This window comes from Rhinatrema bivittatum, chromosome 7 (genome assembly GCF_901001135.1).
Source record: "Rhinatrema bivittatum chromosome 7, aRhiBiv1.1, whole genome shotgun sequence".
In the NCBI taxonomy this organism is placed as follows: domain Eukaryota; kingdom Metazoa; phylum Chordata; class Amphibia; order Gymnophiona; family Rhinatrematidae; genus Rhinatrema; species Rhinatrema bivittatum.
This window is the reverse complement of record NC_042621.1, coordinates 65,637,315-65,657,742: the sequence shown is the minus strand read 5'-3', so window position 1 is coordinate 65,657,742 and position 20,428 is coordinate 65,637,315. Positions and strand designations below refer to the sequence as shown.

Genomic DNA, 20,428 nt, shown 5'->3' with positions numbered 1-20,428 from the left:
GCTCTTATGTAGCATGAGGTTTTTTAAAAAACGTGCCCAGAATCATTTGTTTACTTTCTATTTTACCTGTAAGGAGGCCAGGCCCGGTGCAAGGGTATTAGGTGCTCTAGGAGAACCTTCTGCCTTGTGCCCGCCCCTCTCCTCCCCAGCTCCGGCCCTGACCTCATTCATTCAAACAGGCCCTCTCCCTTACTCACATTTAAGTTCCTTGTCTCATTCACACACACACACACACAGGCCCCCTCCCTCTCTCTCACTAACACCTTTGCTCTCTCGGACACACACACAATCCCTCTCACTCAGACACAAACAGAGGCAATGCTCAATGCTCCTCTCGGCCGTGAGTGGGATGGGCTCCGCTCGCGGCCCCAAATGGCTGCTCTTTGCCGCCTCCTAATGGCTGGTGCCCTAGGTGACCGCCTAGTTCGCCTATTGGGACGCGCCGGCCCCGGAGGAGGCTGGAAATACTCTGGTATGCCGGTTTCCAACTGCAAGACCCTAGGGAGAATGGTTGTTGTTGTTGTTGTCTCAGTATTTCTCCTGTCTCTTTCTTCCTGTTGCAGCAGTTCCTGGCACCGTGTGCTTTCATTTGCAACTTAACCCAGGGATTTTCCTCCTATTTGAATCGACCTTCCCCTCCCATTCCTAGCCTGGTCATTGCAGAAGTAGTCCCGAGGCCGGAAGGCCATGCACCAGGGCTCCTCACAGAGCCTCATCGCATGAGTTCTAAATCCATCCACCAGCTGCTGCCACGGTATCCCCAGCCCCAGTCAGTCCAAGGCGCAACAGACCTGATCTGGGAAGAAAACTGGGGACCCGCCCCCATGGCAGTGCATGGTACTTGCCACTGGACTGGCCAGAAAATGGTCATTCTGTCTCTTTGCAGTGCTTGACCTAATTTTCCAGTGCATTTGCTTTGCCAGGCGCTGCCCCATTAATACTGGTTGGTTGGAACTGGCGCCAGAAATAGTTGAGGATTCTGGATGCGATCAGTACCCCCACCTACCTCTTCTCTAGCCTCTCAAGTATAAGTAACCAACCCAGATTCTTAGCTCCCCTCTAGATTACTCTTCTCGAATATATGGACTAGTGTTACAGAGTCAGGCTTTTAGGGTCCGGTTTAATCTAGGCAGAGTGACACATTTTCAGCAGTGTGCTCTCTAATCGACTCAGATTTCTGATAACCATATCAGTAGTTAGACCTGGTTAATTTCCCTCAGACGTCTCCTGACACCTGGGTGTAAAATAACACACACCGTAGTGCTACTGTTTGCTCTAATATTTATACAGAGTGATATTCCACAGCTGGAGCACTGGATTCTTTGCAGAGCGCCCTGTACTGTATGGGCCCGAATGTTTGAGCCTCCTGGGCTTCCGTCTCTCTCTCTCTCAGCTTTACTTTGGTTTTGTCTTGAGTCCTTATCTTGACCACCGTTTGCTTCCCCACTTTAAGCTGCAACAGATCCTGCCTCTTAGAGAACATGCAGTCATTTACCTCCGCACTAGTAAACTGACCACAGGAAAAACAAGAAAATGCTTACCCTGCATTCTCATGTGTTTAACTGTATCGGGTTCTCCACAGGACTTCTCTAGAAAATCTTTTCGGTTATTTATTCCTCACCAGGAAAAACACAGTCTTGAAGCTTAAAGATACCAGCTTTCTTCTCTTCCCCCCCCCAAAAAGGAAAAAAAATCTTGTGGGTTGCTTGTTAAATCCTTCTTGTGGATCTGGCTCCTCAGACTCTTCAAGCTCGTGGGCGGAGCGGCCTCTCTGGCCTTGAGGGCTCAGTCTCTGTAGCTGCGCTGTGTTCCTGTGAGTCCCTCTCTCCTTCCATTACTGCGGCCTACTACAGCAGGAGGAGTGAGTAGCCACACATTTATCTGCCACACCCGCCTATTCAAATCTCCTATCAAAACAAAAAAAAATCACCTTAATAAATGTCAGGCAGAAGTTACATTTTGAAGAAACATACCATCAGGACAAAGCTAAGTGATTTTAGTTGCATTTGAAAAATATTTTCTATAAAAAAGATGATTATAATGGAGAAGCAGTCTCTTTGTAGACTTCACAAACTCTGCCACTGAGTATTATTGGTGTCTCTGTATGATGGTCATATAGATATTGGGTAGAATTTCAAAGGGTTACGCGCGTAATTATGCTTGTGTGGTGGGGGATGACAGCTTGTGTGTGTGTGTGTGTGTGTGTGTGAGAGGCTCTGTGTGTGTGTGTTAGAGGTTTGAGAGATTGTGTGGGTGGGTAAATGAGTGATGCTGCATGTGTGTAGGTTTGTGGCTGGGTGAGAGCCTGGTTGTGGGTGTGTATGTGTGACTGCCTGTATCTGTGTGGATTACTACCTGGGTGGGTGAGCACCTGGCTGTATGTTTGTGGATGAGTGAGATCCTGTGTATGTGTGGGTGAGAGGCCGTGTGAGAGGCTGTATATGTGTGTAGGTGGGTGAGATCCTGTATGTAGGGGTGACTGCCTATGTGTGTGTGACTGCCTGTGTGTGTGTGTGTGGGGGAGGGTGAGAGCCTGTGTTTGTGTGGATGACTACCTAGGTGAGTGGGTGAGAGCCTAGATGCATGTTTGTGGGTGAGATCTTGTGTATGTATAGGTGAGAGGCTGTGTGAGTGTGTGTGTGTGTGTGTGTGAATGTGAGTAAGAGGATAAAGTTTGTACAGTTCCCTCTCCCCCAATCCACAATCTCAGCGGCTGAAAATCGAAACATCCCAGGTATGAAGAGCAGGCGATTTTTAAAATTTTTATTAGATTCCTTATTGAATGCTATTTGATATGTCTTCTGTTTTGAAATATTACATTGATATTTTTGGAACTTTTATAAATATTTTTATGTTTTAATTATTGGATGTTCTAGTCATCAGTTTTTAAATATTATGGGGTAGATTTTCAAAAGATTACGTGCGTAAGATACACACGTAATCCCCGAAAACCTACTCCTGCGCGCAGAGCCTATTTTGCATAGGCTTGGCAGCGCGCGCAAACCCCAGGACGCGTGTATGTCCTGGGGCTTTAAAAAATGGGTGGTCCGGGGGCATGGCTGGGGGCGTGGTGGCGGGGTGGGCCGGGGGCAGGGCCAGGGACGTGGCGGTGGTTCGGGGGCAGTCCGGGGGTGGGCCAGAATCCTCCTGCACAGTGGCCTGTGCCGGGGGATGACGAGCCGGCGCGCGCAAGTTACGCCTCTCCCACAAACAGAGGCAGGCGTAACTCAATGAAATAAGGTAGGGGGCCCTCCCCTAGGGCTCGGCGCGCGCAAGGTGCACAAGTGTGCACCCCCTTGCGCGCGCTGACCCTGGATTTTATAACATGTGCGTGGCAGCGCACGCATGTTATAAAATCGGGTGTACATTTGTATGCGCCGGGTAGCGCGCACAAATGTACCCCACGCACATAGGGGCGGATTTTCAGAGCCCTGCTCGCCTAAATCCGGGCGGATTTAGGCGAGCAGGGCCCTGCGCGCCGGTGCGCCTATATTCAATAGGCCTACCGGCGCGCGCAGACCCCGGGACTCGCGTAAGTCCCGGGGTTTTCAGAGGGGGGCGTGTCGGGGGCGGGCCCGATCCGCGGGGCGTTTTCGGGGCATGTCGGGAGCGTTTCGGGGGCAGGCCCGGGGGCGTGATTACGGCCCGGGGCGGACCGGGGGCGTGGCCATGCCCTCCGGACCTGCCCCCAGGTCGCGTCCCGGCGCGCTAGCGGCCCGCTGGCGCGCGGGGATTTACGTCTCCCTCCGGGAGGCGTAAATCCCCCGACAAAGGTAAGGGGGGGGTTTAGACAGGGCTGGGCGGGTGGGTTAGGTAGGGGAAGGGAGGGGAAGGTGAGGGGAGGGCAAAAGAAAGTTCCCTCCGAGGCCGCTCCGATTTTGGAGCGGCCTCGGAGGGAACGGAGGTAGGTTGCGCGGCTCGGCGCGCGCCGGCTATACGGAATCGATAGCCTTGCGCGCGCCGATCCCGGATTTTAGCGGATATGCGCGGCTACGCGCGTATCTACTAAAATCCAGCATACTTTTGTTGGCGCCTGATGCGCCAACAAAAGTATGCCAAATCGCACTATTTGAAAATCTACCCCATAATATTAAGAATCTGCCTCTACTTGTATTAGTATGGTTTTACTAGTATAATTGATATTTTATATTTCTTTACTTTGTTCTTTATTGGTCTCTTATTTTGCCTTTAGTGAGGGTCTGTCTTTGTTTTCTGTGTTGATCCAGGTGAGGGATTCTGCTAGTGTATAGTTTCCATGTAGGGGTCTATAGCAGTCAGCCTTGTTCTGTTTTCAATAGGAGGTGTTTTGGTCTAGGCCCTGATGTAATATTTGCAGTGCTGCTCTCTCCTGACTCGGGTTGTTGCGGCTTGAGACTTGGGAGTTAGTGTCTTGTTATGGCAGATTTTTTTCTTGGGGTAATATGTATTGTTGGTAGGCTGTGATAGCTTTTATTAAACTATTAAGTATTCTTTACTAAAGCCTATACAGAATAATTCAATTTACTGTTGGAAATACTGAGATCAAATCTGTTTTAAGGAGGCTGAAGAGGACATTTAATGCAGATAGTGGTTATTAAGTCTATACAAAAATTTTACTTTAATAAAAGTAGGTATTAATTTTAGACATGTTTGATGTATTAAAGGAGAAAGTGGGAATGATGTAGGATTTGAATGAAGCTATGTTTTAGAATTTTATTAGGATTTTAGATATGTTTTATACACTGAAGGAGAATCTGGAGTGTCGTAAGACATGATAGGAGCTACATTTTTAATAATATTTTAATAGTAATTTTAGCTGGAAAAGATTAGTTATAAGTTTTATACTGTATGTTAATTTTATAATATATGATATGTTAATTTTTACTTGTGAACCGTTTCGATAGATTCTGAGCGACGGTATATAAAAGATGTTAAATAAATAAATAATTAAAAAATACTGTACATGAGTTATTGAGATAATATAGGACCCATCTTTAGATGTGAATATCTCTGATGTGAATCTGAAGAAGGGGCTTATGTAGTTTTAAAAACATTTGTACAATTGTTTAGGTACATATTATTTTACAAGTATTTGACAGCTTCGCTTGTTTTGTTTTCTAAATAAGAGGTATGTGTGTTAGAGCCTAATGTAGTAATTACAGTGTTGCCTTTTCATTGGTATTGTTGTACTTTGAGTGCTGGCAGTTAATACTATTTTGAGTATTGGAAGTTTACTATATTGTAATGGTTTACTGATGGCTTTCTGAGGGTCAAGCCCACATACATTACCTATTACAACAGGACTAATGCCAGATGGATTCCATGTGTCTAGGGGAGAAGAGACTGAGGGAGTGAAACTGAATTCCCCTGGTATAAATGTCACCGCACGCCACTGAGCACTAATAAAGAAGTTTATGAAAGATTATTGTCCAGCCTGAATCTGTCTTCTGGCTACCCTAAGACTGCACACGTGTCACAGGCACATATCCTTCAGCAACTGACAAGTTAAGAATTTTAATTTAGTGATTTCATTTTGTAAAGTCTTTGATAGTCACTCAACAGAGGATGAAGCATTAAGAGTACAGGATAATCTAGAAATTTCATCAAATTTCTCCCAAAATCCTGAGACTATGTCATCACTTAACACCCTTGATTGCATTAAAGGTAGAACAAATGTTCATAATTGTAACATTAGAAAAGGCTGCAAAATGCTCAGATCTTGCACCAATTGTCTGTTTGAAATAACTCCTTTTGGTTTATTTCCTCTTCTTAAAATCTTCTTTGAAAAATACTGCTTTTTGCTGCATCTGATAGGCATCGCTTGCTGTCAAGGTGCATATGATATGCTGCTGCTGTTCACTGGAATGAATTACTTAAAGAGGTCAGAGATGTTAAGCTTTTCAGAAAAAAGGTTAAAACTTTTATTATTTCAGGAGGCTTTTAACTAATTTATTCGGATTTTTATTGTGCTTCTCTTTTAAATAATGCTTGTAATGTGTGTTATTATAGTGATTATTTTCATTTGTTTGTGGTTTTTGTATAAATTATGTGTTTGATTTACACTAAAAATAATTTGAAGATGCGGAATACAAGAAGTTTTAATAAAGTAATAATAATAATGCTAAATGTTCTTGTTTCGACTTACTCTGCTGATGTTCAGCGTGGCATAATTTCCTCTGTTTCAACCAAAGCTCACCATTATACCGAGGGACAATTTTCATTCTACGGAAATTAAATTGTCTGACTGGTTCAATGACATCAAGAGCATTAGACATAGAATTAAACCACATTTGAACTGTGTCATTGGTAGATATTACAGTAATCATTCAATTTAGTTCAGGTAACCATATTTCACGTGGTTGATCAACTTCAAAGTGAGAGCATCTCCAGTGAGTAACTTGAGACTCATTTATCTGGTATTTATCCACCAAGGGCTTGAAAGACACCTTAATCTAAACTTTAGATTTAAAGGATAAGAAAGTTATTATGTAAAGCAAGTTCTCTTCATATTCACTCGGTTAATCTGTTATACTGTATCATGTCACCAAAAGGCTTGCCTTTAGTCATCCTGTTGTATGTAAACCGGTGTGATTTCTTGAATCGAATTTTAGTATAGAGAAATAAATAAATAAATAAATTGTGATGAGTCTAACAATTAGCTGCTAATTAATAAAAATGAGATCCAGCATTTGTCTGCAGGGATGGAGAAGGTACAAAGAAAGGCAACCAAAATGATAAAGGGGATGGAACAGCTCCCCTATGAGGAAAGGCTGAAGAGGTTAGGACTGTTCAGCTTGGAGAAGAGACGGCTGAAGGGGGATGTGATAGAGGTCTTTAAGGTCATGAAAGGTCTTGAACGAATGAATGTGAATCGGTTACTTACACTTTCGAATAATAGAAGGACTAGGGGGCATTCCATGAAGTTAGCAAGTAACACATTTAAGACTAATTGGAGAAAATTCCTTTTCACTCAACGCACAATAAAGCTCTGGAATTTGTTGCCAGAGGATGTGGTTAGTGCAATTAGTGTAGCTGGGTTCAAAAAAGGTTTGGATAAGTTCTTGGAGAAGAAGTCCATTAACAGCTATTAATCAAGTCTACTTAGGGAATAGCTGTTGGATTCGTGGACCCTTGGGCCGATCGGAGCCGGAAGAGGAGCTGCTGTAGATGTTTGTAGCAGCGACCCCGACCGGGAGGCGGAGCTGACAGACTAGCGGCTGGTCGAAGGTGGAATCCTGGGAGCTCTATGCGACCAAGAGCTCTGGCGAGGAAGGCGGTGATGAAGGCGCTGGCACTGTGCTGAGAGAACCTTCGCCCTGGAAGCCGATCCTCCCCCGAGAGGAGCTCGTAGGAGTTCGGCCGCTGGGACTTAGGAGATTCACCCTGGAAGCCGGAGTCCCCCCAGGAGGAGCCCGTAGGAACCCGGCCGCTGGGGCTTAGGAGGGCCCACGGGGGCCTGGTCCGCTGCAGTCCAAGGTTGAGTGTCGAAGGGTCCTTGCTCGCCAATCCGGAGTCAGGAACCGATGGATCACCGTCAGCCAGTCCGAGGTCAGAAGCCAGAGAATCCACGTAAGCCGGTCTGGGGTCGGAAGCCAGGGGGTCAACGGAAGCCGGTCCGAGGTCAGAAGCCAGGGGGTCAACGGAAGCCGGTCCAAGGTCAGAAGCCAGAAGAAATCCAATTACCAGTCCGGGGTCAGAAGCCAAGAGGAAACGTATGCCAATCCGAGTCAGGAACCAAGTGGAAGCCGAGACAGCAGGAACGCAGCAACTGGAGACAGGAGCAAGCCTGGGAACCTCGTTGCAAGGCGAAGATTAGGCCTGGCTGCAGGGTTTAAGTACCCTGGAGGCATCTGACATCATCAGGGGCGTCCCCAAGGCTTTCCCGCGCTGGCCCCTTTAAATAATCAAAAGAGACGCGCGCGTGCGTCTAGGGGGCGGGGCTTAGCGCCGCGAGGCGCCGGCTGCTCCGGCGAGGCAGGGGAACGACAGCAGAAGCGGCTGTAGGCCCGGGCGAGCTGGGGGAACGCCGGGCCTGTGGTCGGCGGCGTCCCCGGGGCCCTGGGGAGCGCGGGATCCGCGTCAACCCGCGAGCCGGTGAGTGGCGATTCCGGGGGCGGCCCGGAATCGCAACAATAGCCATTGCTATTACTAGCAATGGTAACATGGAATAGACTTAGTTTTTGGGTACTTGCCAGATTCTTATGGCCTGGTTTAGCCTCTGTTGGAAACAGGATGCTGGGCTTGATGGACCCTTGGTCTGACCCAGCATGGCAATTTCTTATGTTCTTATGTCTCCAACCAAGATAACTGATTGCAAATCATTTTAGGAACACAAATTATTTGGTGAGATGAGTGGAATGGGTTGTTTAGAAATCTGTGCATATGTATTGGTTGATATCACTCTTGTGAGCATACAAATGTTTGAATTTGTTTCCAATATTTTAAATTACCAAAAAAAAAAAAAAAAAAGGAAACACAAATTATTGTTAGACTTTGTCATAATGACAGTTCCAGTCTTCCTATTGCAGAGACGCTAATCATAAAGTGAGGAAAATATATGCATTGCAATAGGTCAGTGTGGAATATATACCTTCATGAAGTAACAAACGGTAGTTGGTGCCAGTGAATGTAGTGGATTATGAAAAAGGTGCAGGGATTTCAGTAGAACTGACTCCATTTTTAAGTAAAAGATCTGATGACTATTCATGAGGTCACTCTTGAGAATAAATGAGGCCTCTGAATTATTATCAATGAAGGAAGGTATAAAACAGGTGAGTTGTTAGAATGTTGGCCTAGATTTGCTCATGCAGTCTATCAATGGGAGGCAAAAGCTTTCTACTCTATTGATTTTTGGGCTGTTTTGCTTTTTCTTTTCTCTGACCTCTTCAGACTCTTCACAAATGAACAATAGGTTGACTATGTAGATAATAGAGGTATCTTAAAATGTTTGGCTTTGTATATTTAAAGGATAGATCTTCCTGTGTGTGTGTGTGTATGTATGTATATATATATATATATATATATATATATATATATATATATTACAATAAAAACATAATGAAATGATTGTAATTGCATCATGGCTTTATATATCTTTTGTACTATCCAGACTCAATGCATTTACAACTAAAATGGGGATATGAGAGAGATTTATAAAATTATGAGTGGCATGGACCAGGTAAATGGGGCATAATTATTTACTCTTTCAAATAGTGCTAAGGCTAGGGGACATTCCAGGGAACTAACTGGTAGCAGATTTAAAACAAATTTAAGAAAATGTTTGGGGTTTTTTTTTTCAGTCAGCATACAATTAAGTCGTGCAATTGGTTGCCAGAGGGTGTGGTCAAAGTTAATAGTGTAGCTGGGTTTAAAAAAGGTTTGGACAAGTGTCTGCAGGACAGTTGGCCATTAACAATTATTAACCATGTAGACCTGGGGAAATGCCGCCTTTTGCTTCTGGGAGCGAGTAACAAGAAATTAACTTCTCCGTTAACTTAGAAGTACCTTGGCAGATTTTATCTGGCTGGCCACTGTTGGAGACAGGATGCTGGGCTTGATGGAAACTTGGTCTGACCCAGCATGGCATGTTCTTATGTTTTTATAATTCCACCACTGAAGAAGCTTATTTTCACCCATCTCTGGAGTAGGTGCTCTAGTACTATGGGTTGTTTTTTAGCACAGAATTCATGAGCATGGCTGAAGGAAGAATGCAATAGTGGTTGGTTAATGTGCAACTACAAAACTCAGGGCCACACATTATCTTCATCAAATTCACAAAAAAAGCAAGGATTTGATCTCAGTTATCCTTATTTATTTATTTAAATGATTTATATACCGGAGGTTCCTGTATAATATACATATCACCCCGGTTCACAAGGAACAGTAACTGTCGCTACATTTAGCGGTTTACATAGAACAGAATAAGAATAAAACAGGAGTTTTACATTGAACATTGAAAATTAAGTAAACAAGTTTTAACATTATTTATTTATATTTATTTAAATTTCTTATATACCGGCATTCGCGATGGGAGTCGCATCATGCCGGTTTACAAATAACAAGGTGTGACAACAGAATAAATACTTAATAACTTAAAAACATTAACATGTGATAGAAGAATAAGGTAGCAGTTACAATAAAACAGGGATAAAATGCAACTTGGAATGAAGAGAAGGCAAAAGAGAGAGTAACACTGAGATAACAAAAGAATGACCAAGGTAAATAGAACCAAGGTAAATAAACCTGCCTCATTAAAAAAGAGAGAACATTATTGAGTTGTCAAAGGTTGTTGATTACTCTGACAGGAGTTCTTAGTTGCTTAAGTTGAGTTAATTTTGAGTTTTGTTTTTGAGTTAAGTTTGAGTTAGTTGTACAAATTAATCGAAGTAGGTTACTTTTCTTCGTGTTCTTGGCTCTAGGGGAAAGCTTGTTTGAACAGCCAAGTCTTAAGTTTCTTTTTAAATGTAGGGTGGCATGGTTCCAGACGAAGGTCTGGAGGGAGCGAGTTCCAAAGTGAAGGACCCGCTGTGGATAATGCACGTTTCTTCAGAACGGATTTCGCCGGTTGTGTGATTAGTCTGTTCTGATAGGCGCTTCTGGTTGGTTTCACGGATGTGTGTAGTTGAATTTGAAATGTTAGGTTGAGAGGTTATCACGAATTTACCCTTCATTCAAAATGACTAAACCAAATATGCATCTGAAACTAGGATATTTGAGGTGCGGGGGCCCAAATAGTTGATGTCCAGCTAAAAAGAAAATAGCAGCTGCTTCGTATTTATGATTTACTCAGCTCACCGATAGGGAGGGATACTTTATGTTGAAAAGCAAGGAATATCTACTTCCAACACATAGGTACTGTGCCTAGCACTGCACTGTGTAAATGCCATGCACAAAAGGATATCTAAAATTAAGAATAGCTGGAGAAGAGTGGCAAATACTGAACAAAATTAGATGTCGATTTTATTAGCTGTGGAGCTGTTTTTTCCCACCCCGACAAGGTTGGTTTCATGACCTCTGAACACTGTCACGGTTGTGTTGATATTTGAATAAGAAATGTAACTGCGATGCAAAAATGCTTAAGACCCAAGGGGAGTGTCAGCTTACAATGGTGTCCCCAGCCCCAGATACTGGATCTAGTTCCAAACATTGTTACCGAGAGCTGATTTATAGATACAGGTGGCAGTCTGCCTAAAGAGCACCCAGCGGTGCAGGCAGCACCGGGCAGGCCTTCACGTTACACGGCCCCGCTGTCAGGAATGAACCAGACACCACGGTGGGTTAACTCCCTAATCCTTCCTGCGGTGGCAAAGAGCCGTGTCTTCTGGAAACTTGTTTGGTAGGTGAGAAAAACAAATGCTGTGCTGTAGACCAAACATTGCTTGCTTTCCCGTGGACGTCAGTCGCAGGCATTGCTAATGCTTAAGATACCTGCCCATCAACAGCCTCTCAAGAAGGAATTTTAAATGTTTCGTGTGACGTCAAGAGGCCCCAAAAAGAGGTTGGTGCCAATTTTAGCCTGTCATTTAAAAGGTACAGAATGAGAAAGCTGATAACACAGCAAATTAAAATCTATTTTGTACAACAGTGGGGCAATGTCACTGGCACTAGTTGAGAGGTTTGTCCAAGCAGCTATAGTTTCACCCAAGAGCACCTCCCTAGTCCCAGGCAAGAAGTCTTCCCTGGGTACATCAAACATTTGGAGAGTCTCTCCATTGCTGTGCACATCAATAAAATGAGCAGGCAAGTCTCACTGACTTCTTGCCTGGCAAAAATGTACGAAAGCAACCTGGATTCAGCAGGCGGGGCTGGCAAATCCCCGAGCAGGTCATCGGCTGCAGGAGGGAGCAACCTAAGCAGCCTGGACAAAAAACTCAACCTCCTGAATGACAAAGTTGACAAGCTGTTGAATTTCCAAGAGGATGTCATGGAAAAACTGGGAACAGTGCACCAAGGCATCGATGACTTGGAAAAGGGGATTGATAAGCTAAAGGTGATCTCCATGCCTGATAACCTGAGGAGGGAAGCCGAGGGAGGCTTAAACAATGCTGATGGCAACATGGATGGTGTCTGCACGGAGATTTTAAGGCTGGTGAAAAACGTACACCATGATACCTTAAAACAAGGAGAGAGGTTGCTGGGGGTGGAGAAAATGGTTTCTGCCGTGGACAAGGCCATCGTATTCATCGGAGAGACTTTCAAAAATTCTACAGTAGTGGATTTCATCCTCAAGGGCATCGTACCCTGGAAAAAAGGAAGCCTGAGTGAGGTCCCAGATGAGGTTGGTACAGGTGATCTAGTTCTCTCTCACTGTTTCTCTTAGCGGGCTTTCCCAAAGTTCGATTATTATTGGGGTGTCGCTGCTTGTCAAATACTTTGCTGACTGCTGATTTTGTCCCCTAACATTTCTAAGTTTTCATAGCTATAAAAGAGATTTTCTGTGATTATTTTTAATGCAAAGGAATTAACTTACCTTACAAGTTTCACGATCTCATATATGTACGTGCATAAGCAAAGAGAGAGAGAGAGAGAGCTAGGAAAGGGAATAAGGATTAATAAGATCAATTTTAGAGGCAGAAAGAATAAACACACCTTGCATAATGAAATGGGGAGGATGCTTATTTATTTGAGAAACTTCTATCCCATAGCAAAATACCTTTTTTCTGGGGGGGGGGGGGGGAGAGTAAATAAACCAGCCTCTCCCACTGCAACCCCAAGTTCCCTAGTTGCTGATGCCACATGGGTAAAAATTTGGTTGTGCCTTGGCCCCGTGGTCCACCTCATTCCGCTGCCTTTATGGATCCGTACATATATTATTTAAAAGATGCAAATATTTTTAAAACATGCAAAACAGTAAAATGATCAAGCAACATGCCTTGTGTATATGTACGCTCTCTCTGCTACAAAAACCGCGTTCCCTTTGCCAGTCGTGCCCAGTTCCGCTCAGCGTACTATTTGATGATTACATGTGGCGCTAGTAATACAAGAAGCACTCACTATGAGAATGTTCCAGCTTAAAAGAAAACCCATTGCCAGAGGAGTATTGCTTGAGCTCGGGGATGATAACTTTTAAACAGCCATGCGGGTGTAATTGTACAGGTGTATGCTGGCTCGCGCAAATAGATGCAGCCATTTTATATCATACGCGCGTATATGTGCGCATCTTATAAAATCGTCTGTACATGTGCACACAATTTTATATAGATGCGTGCATGTGCGCGCAAATGCCAGCTCTACTGCATAAGTGTGTGTGTGTGGGGGATTTTAAAAACAAAGGGCCCGGTGGCGTGCGTAAAGCCCCGGGACGCATTTAAGTCCCGGGGCTTGAAAAAATGGGTGGTGCGTGGACAGAGACCTCTGCAAGGCCGGGGGATTGCGCACCGGCAGTCAGCCGGCACGCACAAGTTATGGGGGTTTTTTTTTGGGCTGGGGGGCGGGACAGGTAGGGGAAGGGAGGTGCTCGGCACGTGCAAGGTACACTAGTGTGCACCCCCTTTTGCGCGCCAACCCCTGATTTTATAACATGTGTGCTGCTGCGCATGCATGTTATAAAATCGGGCGTACATTTGTGCGCGCCGAGTAGTGCGCACAAATTTAGGCCGCGCACGTACATTTTAAAATCTGCTCCAAAGCATGCCAACACACTAGCTCTTTTTCCCAGTTCGTTCCCAGGTCGTCCAGTTTACGGATTGGATTTCCTAACGCCACTTCTCCCCCCCCGTTATGTATCCTCCATTTTACTCTTTTAATCCAAATCCTTAAAATTCCACTGACTCACCTAGTTTTTAAATTTTTAATACTTACATGCCATTCAGAGCAGAAGTAAAGTAATGCAGCAGAGGACCTTGGAGCGCGCTTTTCAAAGTATCTTCCTGGAATGCCCAAGCTCCGCCCTGACCATGCCCACACCCCGCCCCTTCTTACAACTTTCTTATTCATGCGTGTTCCGGGACAGACGCGCATACTCGTGTGCCTTTTAAAATCCATGCAGCGTGCGCTGGCCTGACTTCTGCGCATATCTCCTGGCTTTGGCGCACGAAGGGCTTTTAAAATTCGCCTTTAAGGTTTTCATTCCTTGTGGAACTTATCTGAGTGTCATTTGCTGTTTTATTCTGATTGTTTCAATAATAATAAAAAGATTTGTTTTCTATAAACTAATAAAAAAAAAAATAAAGTTTTTTCTTTTTTACAAAAACAATGGGGGTCACTTGTTCGTAGGTGATACGGCATCCATAGTTCAATTTCTGAAGTAAAATAAAGAAGCTAGTAACACACAGTGGTGTGATTTATATCTTGTGTTTATAAATATTTAGGAGGTGGGACAGACTATTTCAAGTCAATATTTTCCCCTTTTTTAATAGAGACCTCCCCTCCCCAACACGTCCCCTTGTTTGCCCAGAGGGGTAGAGCACTCTACAAGACGTTCCCAAAAGCTACTATTTTGGCTTGTAGGGCCTGCATCCACCATCTTGTGTCCCCCCCCCCCCCCCCCCAAGATCAAGCACATTGCTTCTCTAGCTCCTCCGACCCCTGCCAACCTATCGGACAGGAGATAATATGCCAGGCGATTGGGCTGGCTGTCAAGTCACTTCTTAAATTATATAATCCATCAATATAGCTGCTTCTTGCACCCCAACATTGGCCCCATTGCTGCTCCAATCATGGCCTCTTCCACAAAAACCCTCCACCTCAGCACAGGCTCCTTTGCTGATCCAGTCACAGTCTCTGCCAAAGAACTGCCTACACCTTGGAATGGGGTTCCATAAAAAAAATAAACACCCCAGCATCCTACTACTCCACTAGAAGACCAGTAAATCATGTTTTGCTTCAAGATGTTTTTACTTATTTGTGGCCTATTTTATTGAACAGCTTGAATTGCACCGGCTAAGCATCTCCTCTGTTTCCTACTGCCTTATTCCCTTAGTTGAGCATCAGCGCTCCACATCTCCAGGAGTATAGGTGCAGGAAATTGCTTTTGGGGGGGAGAATAGCAAGGTATTTACATGGCTAGAAAGTGACAGAGCATTAGTTCTGGACAGCTACATTTACAAAAGCGTAAATTTAAAAAAACCCACTAAACTGGCTGAGGTACAAGAAGCATTTCGTGAGTTCAGAAACCTCAACAACAAAAAAACCCCAAAACCCTCATGTTTTAAAACACGTGCGAAATGCAGAGCCCTCTTGCTCCTTAGTTTAGTGATGTAGGCAGAAGGCAGACTAAGGTCGCCCGTATGACATAGTGAGGGCAAAGGTAGCGCCGGCGCCATTTTGAATATTGGCAATACGGCCCGCATGCAGGAGGTCGCTCCCGGACCCCCGCTGGACTTTTGGCAAGTCTTGTGGGGGTCAGGAGGTCCCCCCCAAGCTGGCCAAAAGTCCCTGGGGGTCCAGCGGGGATCCGGGAGCGATCTCCTGCACGCGTGACGTCGGGAGCCAGGAACCAAAATGGCGCCGGCGCTACCTTTGCCCTGTCACATAAGGGCAAAGGGCCACCGGTGCCATTTCTCTTAACGCAGCCGTGGCCAGAGAGCGGGAGATCGCGCCGGGACCCCCCCACTGGACCCCAGGTAATTTAAAACATTTTGGGGGGGTTCGGGAGGGTGGGGGATTTGTTTTAAAGGTTCGGCGTGGGTTTTAGGGTTGTTTTGGTGTGCCGGTTTTCCCGCCCTCCCCCGATTTATGATTTTTAACGATTTAAAAAAAACAAAAAACAAAACACGACAATCAGATTTCCCTCCCCCCCCCCCCAGCCAAAATCGATCGTTAAGACGATCGATCACACGATTCACACCCCTATTAGTTTTAAGGAGCTAGCTGGGATGGGGTCGAGAGGGTGATTTTCAGGTTTTTTAGAAATTATTTGTGTGATTTGTAATTTAGGTATTCTAACAAAGGTGATCCATTTAGCTGGGTCATGATTTTTATCATGTTCTCTGGTCAGTGGTTATGCAGAGAATTGGTTTTTTAGTCTAGTTATTTTTTCTGACAAATGATTGACGTAGTTGTTGCAGGCATCCTTAGAAAAGCTATTGTTGCTCGAGATAGAGGACAATGGGGACCTTGATTGGGTGTTTAACAACATCAAAGAGTAATTTAGAATTAAATATCACTTCATGAATCTGTTTAGCATAGTGTTCTTTCTTCGCTTTGTTGCTAGAAGACCGATATTGAGAGAGTAGTGATCTGTATTTTCCAAGTGTTTCTGAGGTCTGGCTTTTCCGCCAAAGTTTCTCAGATTTTCTCAATGATTGTTTTGCGTATTAATTCTTCATTGTGCCAAGGTTTCTTATGTTTAGAGATTTAGAGAAATGTTGGTAGGGTTGGATTGATTTTGTTTGGATTGGGCTTAAGTTGTCCACCATTTCTTTAACCATGATATCCTGTGTGTCAAATGATTCAGAGGCATTAGGAAAGTTGAGGTCAATTAGTTTATTTTTTATAGTGTCAGTGAGTAGCTCTGGCTCTATCTTTTTTCTGAAGATGAATGCCTGGTTGATGTTTGGGTTTTGAGTTGTTGTGTTGAGGATGATTATTTCAGGTTTTAGTAGTTGGTGGTCAGACCAAGGTAGAATCGTGTGAAAGGTATTTATCATGCAATTGTTGTGGTTGGTAAATATAAGATCCAGATTATGTCCAGCTTTATGTGTTGGTTCAGTTACAAATTGTGACCATCCCATTGCTTCCATAATTCCTAAATAGGTTTCACATGTGGAGGATTTGGTTGTTCTATCAACATATATGTTAAAGTCACCTACTTTGAGAGTGGATTTGGATGAAGGGAATGCTTTGTGAATGCTTCGATAAGAGGTGAAAGGTATTTTTGTAGTATTCCAGGGGAACAATAGACAATACCAATGTTTAATTGTGACGATTTAAGTATTGCCACTTCGTAAGGAGGGTTAACCTCTAACTTGTATGGAGTAAGTTTGAGCTCTTTTTTACTAAATGATTAGTAGTTCCCCGCCCCTACGCTTGTGCCTGGGGAAATGAAAGATATCGTAAACGGAGTGTTCAATTTGATTTAAGAGCATGTTATTATTGTTCAGCCAGGTTTCGGTGATGCAGAAGATGGCTGGGTTTAATTCCTCAATTAAATCATTTATTAGGGGGATTTTTTTTCGAAATAGACTATACAATTACAAGAAGCAGTGAGAACATTTAGGTAGGCGTTATCTGCTGAGGAGGTGTTATTTCTTGTGCGGTAGATTAGGTTAGTGTTTGTTTGTTTGATTTTAGGGAACTTCTTAAGGTTTCTATGTGAACCTTGCTCAATCTTAGTTGATGTGAGGTGTTCCTGCTCCATTTTCCTTGTATTGTCAGGACAGAAGAGCAGAAGAGAAGAGCATCAGCAGGCACAAAGGGGCATGCATCTTTGTCGCGCTCCTTCGTTCGCGCTATGGTCTTGAGCAGCGCTGGGATGCAGTGGACAGTCTCAGGGGCGGGTTATGGGTGGGAACAGTCCCATGGGTGCTGGTGAGTTGTTTCCTTCTTCCGGGGGTGGGGAGGGGAGAAAGCACATTTCAAGCGTCTTCTGGCCTCCTCTCTCCACCTCCTACCTGCTCCTGCTTCTGCCACTGTTGCTGCTGCCCTCTGCTCCCATCGGTCCCACCTTCCTCAGCCTCTTCTCCGGCGTTCGCGCCACGGTCTTAAGTGGCACTGCGATGTGGCGGGCGGTCTCGGGGCGGGTAGTGAACGGGAACAGTCCGGGCACCATGAGGTTGTTTCCTCCTTCGATGGGGTGAGGAGGGAGAGCGCACTTCGAGCGTTTGCCAGTTTCCTCTCTCCACCTCCTACCTGCTCCTGCTTCTGCTGGTGTTACCGCTGCCCTCTGCTCCTGTTGGTCCTGTGGGCAGGCTGCGTCTTCCTCAGCCTCTCCTTCGGTGTTCGCACCGCGGTCTTGAGCAGTATATTTTTACTCTCCTCACTTCTATCCACCAAAATAAATTTTAACATTTTACTCAGAAAATGATGAGTAATTTTTTTCTGCTGATTTTCTCCCATTTTTGTTCTTGTTGTAATAACATTGCTATATTCCCAGGAAAAAATAAAATAAAAACTGACAATGAAGGCCCTTAACTGTAATGCAGTGCTATTTTTTTCTAGAAAAAAAGGTGCCAGTACTCAGATGCAGGACTGCCCTTAGAGGGGAGGGCAAATTGGAGCAGCCTCCCAGGGCCCTCCTCGCACATGTTTAACTTGAACTTGGTTTGTGGGCCCTTGGGTCGTGGAGAGAGCTGACTCCACCCACAGGGAGGAGCCCTGTGGGGACTTTCCACGACAGGCGGGGTCTCAGCAGTGATGGACACAGGAGTCAGAGAAATATTTATTATGCAGCAAAGAGAAACCTGAGGAGCGGGTTTATAAACTCAGTCCTTGAGTAGGAAGACCTGAGACGGATTCTCCGGTAGTGGTTCGCAGAGCGGGGTAACCCAGGAAATACTTGGTTCTTGGAAGTTCTTGTACGTGGAAGCTCCGGTAGTGGTCCGCAGTGTGGGGTAGGCCGGAGATAGATGTTGGCAGCAGGCACAAGACAGTGTGGATCTGGTAGTGGTCCGCAGAGCAGGGTAACCCAAGGATCCGCACAGCAAGAGAGAAGCAGAGTTAAAGATCAAGTCTAGTACTCACTCCGTGGTGTTGCAGTAGAGATATAGTTGTAGCAGCAGTGGAGATCCGGAGTAGGAACATTGAAGGGTCGTCTGTAGAAATAGCGAGAGGTACTCACTAAGCTGGTGAAGGTGAGACTCGCAGAGAATGCTCTCCGAGGAGTGGATAGCCCTGAGTGCAGCAAGGCCCCCGAGGAGCGGGTACCTGAGTCACTCAGTTTGGAATGCAGGAACAGTGAGGCGAAGTGTGTCTGAGGAAAGGAATTGAGCAAGATGGAATCCTTGCTAACTCGTTGGTAGGAAGGTCCGGTAGGCTTAAGTACACATAGGCAGTGACGTCATGCGGAAGGGATGCCCCTGAGGTTCCCGCCATGACGTGGATAAGACAGAGGCAGGCGCACGCGCGCCCTAAGTTATACCAGATTCAAGATGGCGACCGGGATCACCCACGCCGTTCCGGAGACGCCAGGGAGGTCGGCATGCAGAGGCAGTGGTGGCCATCTTTGCCAGAATCGGAGCTACAGGGCCGCCCTCTGCAACCGGTCACAGAATCTATGAAAAGGCAGAATTGCAAATATTACACTTGTCCCTAGAACACCAAAACACTTCCTACCAAAAAAAACAAAAAAACCCCCAAAATAAGCTGGACTGCTATGTATAACCTCCTGGTAGAGGTATTTTGTTTTTCCCCTTGGCTACTCTGCTCCCATGCCCTATGGAATCCAGGAGGGGTGGGGCCAATATGGGGCCTGGGAACAGAGTGTACTCCCGATCAGTCCCTGGTGCACATTCCTTCACATCATGACCCTGCAACTGCTGCCATTGTGGTTTAGGTCTCAGACTAGCTGCCACTTCAAGGAAAACAGGTTCCAGAGGGAGATTGCTAAGGAGAAATGTGGGAGTGGTAAGAAACGGGATTGGGAGATGGAATCTATGTGTGTGTGTGACAGGGGATCAATGGTAAAGTGATGGAACTGGCAGTCATGATGTGAAGGAATGTGCGCCAGGGACTCATCTGGATGTGAGATCATAAGTCCATGCACACTTTGTGGTAAAATCAGAAAACGTGGGGGACGGGACACTTGGTAACATCAGATAAAAGGTTTGTATCTTTTTGTTATCATCAAGTCCTCCTTGTTTCCAGCGATTCTTCCCTGAAGTAGGGTTGCCACCTCACCAAGGTCAAACCAAACATACTGAACTAGATCTGGTTTTGGCCCATTGCCTGCCTGGAGTTGCAGTTCTGACTTCTCTCAGAAAAAGTCGGACTATTCAGTTCCTGGGCCCAGCTTTTCTTCCTTTGGACCAGCGGGGGCTGGGAATCAGCTGGAGGTAGCGTTCACAGCCCCCCAGGGATGAAGGAGTCCCCAGCTATTGCGCAATGGTGACAGCTAGTGGCTGGAACTAGGGTGCATGTGTGCTGGATTCTAGAGGGGAGTCACAACCTGTGTCCCCCTGCCAAGGACTTTCATTAATAGAGCTGGGCTGAGAAAGGTTCTAAAAAAAAAATAAATAGGAGGAAACTAATTAATAGTATTCCTTTTCCACTATCTGTTATTGTATATTAGAAAAATGCAATAAAAATCAAATTGAAGATAAAAGATAGAGGAAACACCCCAGATAGTTGTGAATGATAGTTTATGGCATCACAGAGGCTGGTTCCAATTGACATAGAAATCAGAAGAGTCAAGAAGAACCTGCTATGCCAAAAATAAGATAAAAACAAGTAGAACAACATTTCCATGCATGGAATGAGGCAAAACCAGGACTGGATCAACCTGCTCAAGATGACATGAGTGAGGTGGCAAGCCTTCCCTAAGGCCTTATGCTTTACATCACAGGTAGGCAAC

At 45.1% G+C, this 20,428-nt stretch overlaps 1 protein-coding gene across 3 annotated transcripts in view; it reads left to right on the top strand.

Moving 5' to 3' along the window:
* Positions 1–20,428, top strand: part of LOC115095157 (myosin light chain kinase 3-like) — a 78,966-nt gene that overhangs the window by 16,623 nt on the left and 41,915 nt on the right. The window contains exon 1 of one of the 3 annotated variants that reach the window (XM_029608461.1): positions 11,516–12,256. The exons of the other annotated variants lie outside the window; for them this stretch is intronic. Within the exon in view, the coding sequence (XP_029464321.1) occupies positions 11,711–12,256 (546 nt within the window). The 5' untranslated portion in view covers positions 11,516–11,710. Of the gene's footprint in view, positions 1–11,515; positions 12,257–20,428 lie in introns of those variants that run through there. 3 annotated transcript variants of the gene reach the window in all.